Source organism: Limulus polyphemus, unplaced genomic scaffold (assembly GCF_000517525.1).
Source record: "Limulus polyphemus unplaced genomic scaffold, Limulus_polyphemus-2.1.2 Scaffold6870, whole genome shotgun sequence".
NCBI lineage: Eukaryota > Metazoa > Arthropoda > Merostomata > Xiphosura > Limulidae > Limulus > Limulus polyphemus.
This window is the reverse complement of record NW_013672480.1, coordinates 8398-21914: the sequence shown is the minus strand read 5'-3', so window position 1 is coordinate 21914 and position 13517 is coordinate 8398. Positions and strand designations below refer to the sequence as shown.

The following is a 13517-nucleotide window of genomic DNA, read 5'->3' as shown; positions in this document are numbered from 1 at the left end:
TGGAAGATCACACCTATTGTCCTGATGGAAGATCACAGCTATTGTCCTGATGGAAGATCACACCTATTGTACTGATGGAAGATCACACCTACTGTCCTAATGGAATATCACACCTATTGTCCTGATGGAAGATCACGCCTATTGTCCTGATGGAAGATCACACCTACTGTCCTAATGGAATATCACACCTATTGTCCTGATGGAAGATCACACCTATTGTACTGATGGAAGATCGCACCTATTGTCCTGATGGAATATCACACCTATTGTCCTGATGGAAGATCACACCTACTGTTCTAATGGAAGATCACATCTATTGTACTGATGGAAGATCGCATCTATTGTACTGATGGAAGATCACACCTATTGTACTGACGGAAGAGTTTCAATTGAATTTATGGTCATAATACCACATATGAAGGAAAAACAACCAAAACCACGGCATTGTTTACATTTCCATATTTCTTGTCTTTGTTATATTCAGAAACTCTCGTGCCAAAACGTTTTCCAGTTTCACCTATATAACATTTCTCACAATATTGGTTTGATATAATATAAACGCCTTGTTTTAAATCTTCAGGTATTATCTTAGTTTTTAGGTTATTTCTAATGATCTTCGGATATTTGTCTGTAATTCTAAAGCTGTTTTTCCTTAATATTTTCTCAAGAAGCTCAAATTTTGTTTTGTAGCCAAAGTAAAGGACGCAAGAATCTTCGAAATACGTTTATACAATTTCTAGTATTCCAACAGCTAGAGCCATTTACGATTGGTTTTCACTAATTTTATTGTGTTATTTTATTACAATGGAATTCGTATGACAAAGTGGATAAATTAGAACCCGTACAGTAACAAAATGCAGTGAACTTGTACATCAACAGGGGTACAGTATAGCACGTACGGCAAAATAAATACCGAATTACAGTGTGACCCTAACAGTAAGGTGTATACAGTAGAACATGTACAACAACATGAATATTCTAGAACTAGTACAACAGCATGAATATTGTAGAACTTGTACAACAGCATGAATATTGTAGAACTAGTACAACAACATGAATATTCTAGAACTAGTACAACAGCATGAATATTGTAGAACTTGTACAACAGCATGAATATTGTAGAACTAGTACAACAACATGAATATTGTAGAACTAGTACAACAGCATGAATATTGTAGAACTTGTACAACAGCATGAATATTGTAGAACTAGTACAACAACATGAATATTGTAGAACTTGTACAACAACATGAATAATGTAGAATATGTACAACAACATGAATAATGTAGAACTAGTACAACAACATGAATATTGTATAACTTGTACAACAACATGAATATTGCAGAACATGTACAACAAAATGAATAATGTAGAACTAGTACAATAACATGAATATTGTAAAACATGTACAACAACATGAATATTGTAGAACTTGTACAACAACATGAATATTGTAGAACTTGTACAACAGCATGAATATTGTAAAACATGTACAACAACATGAATAATGTAGAACTTGTACAACAACATGAATATTGTAGAACATGTACAACAACATGAATAATGTAGAACTAGTACAATAACATGAATATTGTAAAACATGTACAACAACATGAATATTGTAGAACTTGTACAACAACATGAATAATGTAGAACTTGTACAACAACATGAATATTGTAGAACTTGTACAACAATATGAATAATGTAGAACATGTACAACAACATGAATAATGTGGAACTTGTAGAACAACATGAATATTGTAGAACTTGTACAACAGCATGAATATTGTAGAACATGTACAACAACATGAATATTGTAGAACTAGTACAATAGCATGAATATTGTAAAACATGTACAACAACATGAATATTGTAGAACTTGTACAACAACATGAATATTGTAGAACTTGTACAACAACATGAATATTGTAGAACATATACAACAACATGAATAATGTAGAACATGTACAACAACATGAATATTGTAGAACTAGTACAACAATATGAATATTGTAGAACTAGTACAACACCATGAATATTGTAGAACATGTACAACAGCATGAATATTGTAGAACTAGTACAACAATATGAATATTGTAGAACTTGTACAACAACATGAATATTGTAGAACTTGTACAACAACATGAATATTGTAGAACGTGTACAACAACATGAATATTGTAGAACTAGTACAACACCATGAATATTGTAGAACTAGTACAACAACATGAATATTGTAGAACTAGTACAACAACATGAATATTGTAGAACTAGTACAACAATACGGTAAACTAGGACAGGTAGATTATCTTACTGATTTATTTGTTGTTAAACTTATCAGGTTTTTTCACATTTAGGGCTACTTAAATGAATAATAATGTAGGAAATGCTTGCTTGCTTTTTTATGCTAAGCATGAAATTGTACGATGGGCTATTTGCGCTGTACCCAATGCAGAGGTCAAACCCCAATGCCCTCATGTTTATAGTTAAGCTTATAGTTGTTGTTTTTTTAGTGCAAAAGCTATATGACGGGCTATTTACACTCTGTCCTCTGAGGGGAATCGAACCCTGGATTTTAATTCGGTCAACTTACTGCTAATCCTCCGGGGGACTGTAACATGTTACAAAATCTTTTGTTTTATCTTTGTCAAGCGCTATAGTATTTTACTTTTCCAAAACTTCTTACTTTTAAAAACGTGTGTTCTTAGGTGCAAAAATACTTATAAAGCTAAAAATGTGCTTATAGATGTACGTATTTCTTTTGAGAATGTAAACACAAAGTGTTACACAACATAGGTATTGTTCTTTTCTTTATCCTGAATCACTTGTTACACAGTCTAGGTGTTACCTTATACCTAAACTTGAATCACTTGTCACACATCCTAGGTGTTACTCTATACCTAAACTTGAATCACTTGTCACACATCCTAGATGTTAACCTATACCTAATCCTGAATCACTTGTCACACATCCTAGGTGTTACTCTATACCTAAACTTGAATCACTTGTCACACATCCTAGGTGTTACTCTATACCTAAACTTGAATCATTTGTCACACATCCTAGGTGTTACTCTATACCTAAACTTATGTGTGACAAGTGATTCAGAGTAACACCTAGTATGTATGACAAGTGATTCAGGATTAGGTATAGTGTAACACCTAGGATGTGTGACAAGTGATTCAGGATTAGGTATAGAGTAACACCTAGTATGTGTGACAAGTGTTTCATGATTAGGTATAGGTTAACATCTAGGATGTGTGACAAGTGATTCAGGATTAGGTATAGGGTAACACCTAGGATGTGTGACAAGTGATTCAAGTTTAGGTATAGAGTAACACCTAGTATGTGTGACAAGTGATTCAAGTTTAGGTATAGAGTAACACCTAGTGTACCTAATCCTAAATCACTTGTCACACATCCTAGATGTTAACCTATACCTAATCATGAAACACTTGTCACACATACTAGGTGTTACTCTATACCTAAACTTGAATCACTTGTCACACATCCTAGGTGTTAACCTATACCTAATCCTGATGCATGCTGTAGTTCGTTGAACTCTTTCTGTTAGATTTTACAGACTGTTCCGACAAGTAATGATGATTTGCACCAGCGCGTATCTCGAGGAAGACGACAATCGTGTTTAGTGGTCTGTTGCGATCTAAATCGCGAAAATGACTTACTGGGGAACAGAAGTAAACTGTTAAAAGCAGGTATTTAGTACACCACTAAGGATGAGAAGTTATGATCTGTATTTAATATACATATATTACATGAAAATTACTGTTTTTGATGCCGTGGTAAACCCTGAAGAATACCACATTTGATTCTTTTGGGTTTGGTTTACAATCAATGTTTTAAATCTCGCTGATATCACTTAACTTACGCACTAGCTGATGGTAATTAAAAAAATTCAAACGATCAACGTTTTTAACTTACACAATTAAAATCTTTATTCTGACACTGTTTAACGGTCTCAAAACAACCACTCTACATGTTTGAACGTGTATCACGTCATCTTCAGAAGTGCTAATCTAATTTAATTCTTTAATTGAAAATACTTAGCACTCCTGAAGATGATGTGATACACGTTCAAACATGTAGAGTGGTTGTTTTGAGACCGTTAAACAGTGTCAGAATAAAGATTTTAATTGTGTAAGTTAAAAACGTTGATCGTTTGAAAATTTAAAATTTTTTTAATCATTTTTACACGAATTTTAATCTTTCAGATGGTGGTCAATAAAAACTGATATTTTAATAGTGAAGATTACAAAACAGGAACTAGTTAATAACACTTTTCTCTAAAAATACATCACAAGAGGGACTTATCTATCATCTAGTAAAATTAAATTACTGTTGTTTTATAACCAGTTCCTATTCATGAAATGCTAACCCTTTTCATTTTTAACGTCATTACAAAGCTCAGTGGGTAGAAAGTGAGGACAAGAAAGTAATCAGAAGAGTTAGATCAAGAAGGCATGAGACGCAGAGGTCAGAGCTCCGCCTTATCGTCATACGAGGGCTCTAAGAGACCTCAAGAATCATAAATAGCAAGGGTCAGTGGGACAGTGTGTTAAATACATTGTTTCTCTGGGAAGAGGCACTCTAAGCCCCCCCTCCCCCATTCAAGCCAGTATATCGGTATAAGTAATTACGTTAGCCAGTGTAACGTTGGAGCCTCATGTTTGTTTGCGGATGCGTTTATACACGAATTTGATTAAGAGCGAAGTTTGTCTGTTTGTTATTAGAGAGTAGAAACTTTATTCATGTTCTCTTGTCGATATATGGTTTCTGCTCTCACAAACTGTTTTAAAAAAGTGAGCCTCGTCATAGTTAGCGCCACCTAAACTAATCAGTTAACCAATCAGGGCTCTGAGAATACTCTTGACTCCAGGTCACGGACTTACATGGCTCTGAATGTGGGCTAGTAAACCGGCAGGTAAGGAGGTCTTGTAGGAAAACGACCCATACTATAGTCTCCGTGCACGCGCGTGCTCTACTGAAGACGAGCAAAGACTGCTGGGAGTCATCATCTAATTGGGGAAGCTGGGAGTTTCCTGCTGAGGTGTATAAAGGTCTCTACACTCCTCACTTGTCCAAGACAAGCTGACTGGTGTGGTTACTTATTACACACTCTCAAACCAACCAAGCAACTTAGTGAAGATATCACTGGTAGGTCTCTTTTTCCTTCGAGTAACGGTAAACATATATTTTAAAGACAAGCGTGCCTGTACTTAAAACTAACTTATCAGTCGCTTTTACAATACGAACCTAAAGTGTCAGAATTATAACTTAGTGGAATTAAGCGGATTGGATTTAATATCCACAAATTATGTTTAATACAATTGTTTTAGTATATGATTTAATGATTAATTTTATTTAAGTTAGATATCAAAATATTGGGTCTGTTATGAAGAATAAAAAAAAAACAACGAATAATATAGTTATAAACATTTTTCTTTGTCCTGTTTTCAGACAAAACTGTTTGACTTTTCAACTGTTTTCCCTTATACCATATACAAACCGTTAAATTCATTTTTAGCGCGAGGATAATTTTGACGTTTGAAAATAATTCATCCTATATTTCCTTTCATTATCTAACGTAATTGGAATAGCATTGATCATTTGATATTCTTTTCAATTTCTTAATTCACGAAAAGTACTAACATTTTATTTGCATTAAGCCTAAAAATCTACACAACATTTGTCTTGATCTATACTGTTTTATATTTTATTAAAAGAACCAAAGTATTGAGCGTAGCCTAGTGTTTAGCAGATTGTAAATCTGAGGGTTTATGGTTCGTTCTCCGTACTTTGGAGCCGTGGTGCATTATAAGAGTGACGGTGAAATCCAACTATTCAAATAGAGTAGCCAAATAGTTGATGGTGAGTACTATTGACTAAGTAATATTGACTAGCTATCTCCCAGTCCATCATCTCAGATAGCCCTTGTATAGCTTTGAGCGAATATATTTAATTATTATGAAATACAAACGAGATTGAGTTATTAACGTAATCAAAGTCAAGCTCAAAACTTTGAAAGAGGCCATTAGTTTGCAACAGTCACCTGCAAAATATTCTACAAACGAGATTGAGTTATTAACGTAATCAAAGTCAAGCTCAAAACTTTGAAACAGGCCATTAGTTTGCAACAGTCACCTGCAAAATATTCAAGTTGTTTACAAAATCTTCCTTTCTCGATTTACAAGTTTATATAACAATTAAAAAAAAGGAAATTTCCAGCCATTATATTACAAGGTGAAACAGTCACTGGTGATCATAAGTTATAATTCTTGCTTTCCTGGTGACGGTTATGGTGCCCACTGACCAAGAGGAATGGTGACGTCATACGCACGTTCCTTGGATGAGATATTTTTTATCTGTCTTCCAAGTAAGTGGTCGTGAAACGAGTATGTAGTGCCAAGAAGAACGTGCTTCATCCAAAACATTTCACGAGCTCGGGTATACGTAGGATAGAGCCTAACTTGAAAATATATTTTTTGTTTTTCAGGCGAAAACTACAACTGATTTAAATGTGCAAGAACTATATAGTACAAGAGTATATCTGTTTGTTTGTTATGAATTTCGCGCAAAGCTACACGAGGGCTATCTGCGCTAGCCGTCCCTAATTTAGCAGTGAAAGACTAGGTGGAAGGCAGCTAGTCATCACCACCCACCGCCAACTCATGAGCTACTCTTTTACCTACTCTTTGTGGGATTGACCGTCACATTATAACGCCCCCACGGCTGAAAGGGCGAGCATGTTTGGTTGGACTGGGATACGAACCCGCGACCCTCAGATTGCGAGTCGAGCGCCCCAACCACCAGGCCATGCCGGGACCAAGAGTATATCTACAATCTTAAGAAACAGAAAATCGGTGTAATATGATAATAATTCATGAGACAAAACTATTTCACTTGTTTCTTACATATTACCGCCCCACCCCCCAGTGGCTCAGCGGTAAAATCTGGGTTTCGATACACGTAGTAAGCAGAGCAAATATAGCCTATTGTGTAGCTTTGTGCTTAATAACAACTAAACTAAACTTTAGCGTCTTTCTTGTTGACCAACCGATATTTATCTGTGTGTACCAATAAACTTCAACTAATCTATTCGTTTTTTCCACACAGATTCCGGAGTGTTTTGTAAAACGAGATTTGTTTCACCCATTTCTTTGTAATAATACTAGTATTTTCATCCTGAGGAAAGTCATTGGGGACAAGTGGAAATATCATTCCTCCGTTAATGAATAGTTAGTAGTAAAAAAAAAGGCTCACAGAGAAGCCGTGATTGATAAAACACAAACAAAAAACCAGTGTCGCACTTTGAAGATCAGTCGTACAGATCGTTCTTGGTCTAGAATTGTTTGTAAACAGTACTTATTCTCTATACGTTTTCCATCAAACTATTAGTTTTCTATCGTCATTATTTGAAACATTTGGTTTGAGCATCTAGAAGGAACTTCTCAAAACTTTATCCCTATTTTGTATTGATATTCAGACGGTACTTGTGTAAATGTTCGAACTCAAAATTCTTTTTAAAAACAACGAATTATTAATACAGAGTGATCATAAAAATGAGACTGTTTCCTGTCTCAAGTTACGATAAGATACTAAATAACTTAGTGTACAGGATAAAAGAAAAGTTACCGATGACACACGTCATCTTTCAACGTTTTTTACTAGTTGTTTTTTATCCCGTAGAGTAAGTTATTTAGTATTTTATTGCATTCTTGAGACAGCTTCATTTTTATGATTATTGTGTATTACAAAATCGTTGTTTTTTAAATGAGTTCGACTGTATTTTATAGTTTATTTTGAAACTTTATATACAGTAAAAAAACAAAAGAAACACCAAGCACAAAAAGAAAACTCTCCAAACAGTGATATAGATACAAATTTTACAACGTCTACCCCCAGACGTGATAGTTGTTGATATTTTTGGTAAGTTACTCTTCATCTTTGACGGATATTTGTACCAATTTTGTTCTTCTGATGTAAGTATTGTAAGGAAGATATATGTCGATAGGGATTAATTATAGAGGGCTACGGATTTAGCTTTCAGTGAGTTCAAGAGTCTTGCCTTACCAAATATAGTTTGTAGTTTGTTCTTAACTTTAAAATATTTGCTACTGTTGATATAGTAAACCGAGCGCTCAGTAAGAGGGTTAATGACAGATAGCAATCATGTTAAAAATATATTCGTCCACACGACGAACCTTTGTCAATAATGCTTGATTTTCAACTATCCAACGATGTGGAGAGGACGTATCTATATAAATATAATAGTACTGTTTGATGTATGTCCCTGTAACTACGTCTATATAAATATAATAGTACTGTCTGTTGTATGTCCATGTAACTACTTCTATATAAATATAATAGTACTGTCTGTTGTATGTCCATGTAACTACTTCTGTATAAATATAATAGTACTGTCAGTTGTATGTCCATGTAACTACTTCTATATAAATATAATAGTACTGTTTGATGTATGTCCCTGTAACTACTTCTATATAAATCTAGTAGTACTGTCTGTTGTATGTCCATGTAACTACTTCTATATAAATATAATAGTACTATCTGTTGTATGCCCATGTAACTACTTCTATATAAATATAATAGTACTGTCTGTTGTATGTCCATGTAACTACTTCTATATAAATATAATAGTACTGTTTGATGTATGTCCATGTAACTACTTCTATATAAATATAATAGTACTGTTTGATGTATGTCCCTGTAACTACTTCTACATAAATATAATAGTACTGTCTGTTGTATGTCCCTGTAACTACTTCTATATAAATATAATAGTACTGTCTATTGTATGTCCCTGTAACTACTTCTATATAAATATAATAGTACTGTCTGTTGTATGTCCATGTAACTACTTCGCAGGATATGAATGGATCTTCACCAAAATTGGTATGGAGACTCATTAGCTCCATGTGGGGGTATATACAAATTTTCAGTTTTGCGGTTTTTATGGGCGTTTTTTTTTTTTTTTTACAATCGCATACAAGGGAAGCAACTTTTCATGTCCTAAGATAACCTTTCATGAATTCGCATAACTTCCCATCAGGGGACGAGTACTCCAACTAGTTATAAATATGTTGAACACAGACGTGATGTCGAGTTAACTACCATACAATTAAAGAGTAAATTGTGACTCAGTTTAATGTGTCTCTTTAAACTCATTACTGAGGAAGATGGTGGGAGGGGGATCGAGAAAAGCCATATTACAAATTGACAGTGGCTTTAAATAAAGATGGGTATTTAAAAATAAATGATATTATAAAAGCCCAGAGTTTCCAGAATATCAAAAAAAATAAAAAAATTGGCGTCCTTTTAGGCAATATTGTACGTATTTTATACGTATTTATGGTTTGCCTATTTTTAGACAATTTCACGAAAGAAAAAATTTAGCGATTTACTGGAAATCGTTCGATTAGTTTAATCACGCCCTGAGTTTCACTTACACGTCACCTCTTAGTAACATTAACCATGTTATATGCATTCTTATGCCTAACTATGTTATTCTCTAAAGTATAGTTTGTTATTAAGCATAAAGCTACACGATAGGCTATCTGTGCTGTGTCCACCACGGGTATCGAAACGCGGTTTTTAGCTTTACAAGCTTTCAGACTTACTGCAGCCAGTAGGGGGCTTAAAGTAGGGTACACCTGGAAATCGCTACTCCCTGTTTTTTCTTACACGTGCAGTAGGAATTTCCCAGGAGGGCGCTATCAATCATCAATCAATCAATATCTTGGCAGGAATTTTGATTGAAAATCCTTCAGGCTTAGGTCATGAATGTTGTTTTTATTTCAAATGCACGGGTATTATATGTTTAGTAACTACATTGTACAACAGGCGTCATAAACCAAACCAAAACATTTTAAACAATTACTCTCACTAAACTAAACACCTTTGTTTAGAGTGAAGTCTTCAGAAACACAAAAGAACAAATCCTACATAGTAGAGATTTAGACTGTGACGACGTCTTATAAACTCGAGTGCCACCTATGCATTCATAAAAAAAAACTAAAGTATCAGTCACGAGCGAATTCTTATCCGCTATTGTGAAGTTAACCGCCTTCCCGGTGAATTGTGAATGACGTTGTAACTTCGAAACATGTAGAGTCGTCAACTTTTTGAAGGCCATAGATAGGCCTAAATAAAATGTTTTTAATTGTGTACCATTTTAACGTTGAATATTATTTATGATTTTAACTTTATACACAAGTGCCAAAATACTATAATTGTGATTGAAATGGAGGTAATTTTGTTCTTTGTTCAAGAAGATGAACAGACTTCATTCTTGTTTCAAATACTTTGCTTGTAAGATCTTCATTAACACTGATTTTATGAGCACGTACGAGCCAAAGCTTAACTGACACTTCTTAAATATTGTTAAGAAATATGTCATATTTTTTGTTAATGTAAACAGTACATGCTCTAGAAAACGAAATGACTACGTTAACAAGACAAGTATCTTTTTTATATTCAGAAGAGCATCTTATTAATCAAGACAAAGTGAAAACTATACGACAACTAGAACAATACACAAACGGTTTAGATGTACGATGAACAAATTCTCCTTTCCACGACAACCACAACAATACACAAACAGTTTAGATGTACGATGAACAAATTCTCCTTTCCACGACAACTAGAACAATACACAAACAGTTTAGATGTACTATGAACAGATTCTACTTTCCACGACAACTAGAACAATACACAAACAGTTTAGATGTACTATGAACAGATTCTACTTTCTACGACAACTAGAACAATACACAAACAGTTTAGATGTACTATGAATAGATTCTCCTTTCCACGGCAACTAGAACAATACACAAACAGTTTAGATGTACGATGAACAGATTCTCCTTTCTACGACAACTAGAACAATACACAAACAGTTTAGATGTACGATGAACAGATTCTCCTTTCCACGGCAACTAGAACAATACACAAACAGTTTAGATGTACTATGAACAGATTCTACTTTCTACGACAACCATAACAATACACAGTTTAGATGTACGATGAACAGATTCTACTTTCCACGACAACTAGAACAATACACAAACAGTTTAAATGAAGCCTGTACAATAAACAGATTCTCCTTTCCACGACAACTAGAACAATACACAAACAGTTTAAATGAAGCCTGTACAATAAACAGATTCTACTTTCCACGACAACTAGAACAATACACAAACAGTTTAGATGTACTATGAACAGATTCTCCTTTCCACGACAACCATAACAATACACAAACAGTTTAGATGTACGTGTATTGTTCTAGTTGTCGTGGAAAGTAGAATCTGTTCATCAAACAGTTTAAATGAAGCCTGCACAATGAACAGATTCTTCTTTTCTTAAAACTGTACTATTTCTGGTTTTGTTAAATCCACCCAGGAAGGAAATGTTTAACAAATCTTGGGATTTTGTCCCAGGAGGATCATACGTATTTTATAACACTCTAAGATGTGGGGGAAACCCTCTATAATTATTTCGTATTTTATATGACACTCTAGGATGTGGGGGAAACTCTCTATAGTTATTTCGTATTTTATATAACACTCTACGATGTGGGGGACCCTCTATAATTATTTCGTATTTTATATAACACTCTAGGATGTGGGGGACCCCTCTATAATTATTTCGTATTTTATATAACACTCTAGATGTGGGGGACCCTCTATAATTATTTCGTATTTTATATAACACTCTAGGATGTGGGGGAACCCTCTATAATTATTTCGTATTTTATATAACACTCTAGAATGTGGGGGGAACCCTCTATAATTATTTCGTATTTTATATAACACTCTAGAATGTGGGGGGAACCCTCTATAATTATTTTCAGGTAAAATAAGTTTTCAGTTAATCTTTCTTAAATACAATGTTTTTGGGCAGTGTTTGATATCCATATTTATATGGTGCTTAGCTTTACATATTTTTTGTAATATTGATATCCATATTTTGATATCCATATTTATATGGTGCTTAGCTTTACATATTTTTTGTAATATTGATATCCATATTTATATGGTGCTTAGCTTTACATATTTTTTGTAATATTGATTTTTATAAACAAATTATTTTTGAAATTTTTGCGGGAACCCCAGATTTTAGCCTTGTAAATCCGCAAAGTTATCGTTGACATAACGTGGGACCCAGATATTTGACAAATTGAGTTATGGTTCTGTTGATAACAATTATTATTGTTTCTTTTGCAGGAAACCAAAATCCTTATTACCTGCTACAAGATGAAGCCTCTTTGGGCTTTGTACAGCTTTCTTCTTGTTGGTAAGTTGCTAATGGCAACGGTTTGGGGAATAATCTAAAATCAGTGTATGTTTCCTATTGGCTGTTAAGTGATGTAATACGATGATTTTCAATAATCGTGTTTTCTATTGGTTGTTAAATATTTAAAACTATATAGATCACCGTGTTTGTTATTGATTATTTAGCAGTATAACACTATGATTTTGCATAAAAGCATCTTTCCCATTGGTTGACAAATAATGTAACGTAATGCTTTTACATAAAAGCGTGCTTCTTATTGGTTGTTAACAGTGTAACATGATCGTGGTAAACAACTATTTCATGTAATACCAAAGAGTGTTTCACGAAAGTTTTAAGTAGAATTGTATCTTTTTGGTATTGGTAACGTATATATATTTAGATGAATAAAAATATCTCACACAATTTGATACATTTTATCACATGAAACATAATTTTTGGTTAGCGGTATCGAAATTTCAAGGTCAACCATTTTAGCACATGAAGCATAATTTTTGGTTAACGGTATCGAAATTTCAAGGTCAACCATTTTAGCACATGAAGCATAATTTTTGGATAACGGTATCGAAATTTCAAGGTCAACCATTTTAGCACATGAAGCATAATTTTTGGATAACGGTATCGAAATTTCAGGGTCAACCATTTTAGCACATGAAGCATAATTTTTGGATAACGGTATCGAAATTTCAAGGTCAACCATTTTAGCACATGAATACCGATTGTTATGTTCACTGTGTTTCAATCAGAGCTTTTACAGTGTTTCTATACATGGGATTAGAATAACAACGAGACTTGTTACTGTATTCTTATGCAAGAGGTTATAATTGCAATCAGAGCTGTAACTGTGTATCTATACAATAACAATCAGAGCTGTAACTGTGTATCTATACTATAACAATCAGAGCTGAACTGTGTATATATACAATAACAATCAGAGCTGTAACAGTGTATCTATACAATAACAATCAGAGCTGTAACTGTATATCTATCTGTACTATAACAATCAGAGCTGTAACTGTATATCTATCTGTACTATAACAATCAGAGCTGAACTGTGTATATATACAATAACAATCACAGCTGTAACCATATATCTATCTGTACTATAACAACCAGAGCTGAACTGTGTATCTATACTATAACAATCAGAGCTGTAACAGTGTATCTATACTATAACAATCAGAGCTG

General features: G+C 33.8%; 1 protein-coding gene across 4 annotated transcripts in view; it reads left to right on the top strand.

The window, feature by feature from the left end:
- Positions 1–13517, top strand: part of LOC106474142 (vegetative cell wall protein gp1-like) — a 29967-nt gene that overhangs the window by 9406 nt on the left and 7044 nt on the right. The window contains exons 1-2 of one of the 4 annotated variants that reach the window (XM_022402506.1): positions 4953–5177; positions 12263–12332. In XM_022402506.1, coding sequence (XP_022258214.1) covers positions 12293–12332 — 40 coding nt within the window. In that variant the 5' untranslated portion in view covers positions 4953–5177; positions 12263–12292. Of the gene's footprint in view, positions 1–4952; positions 5178–12262; positions 12333–13517 lie in introns of those variants that run through there. The other 3 variants (XM_013934831.2, XM_013934830.2, XM_022402505.1) reach the window with 3 other exon arrangements.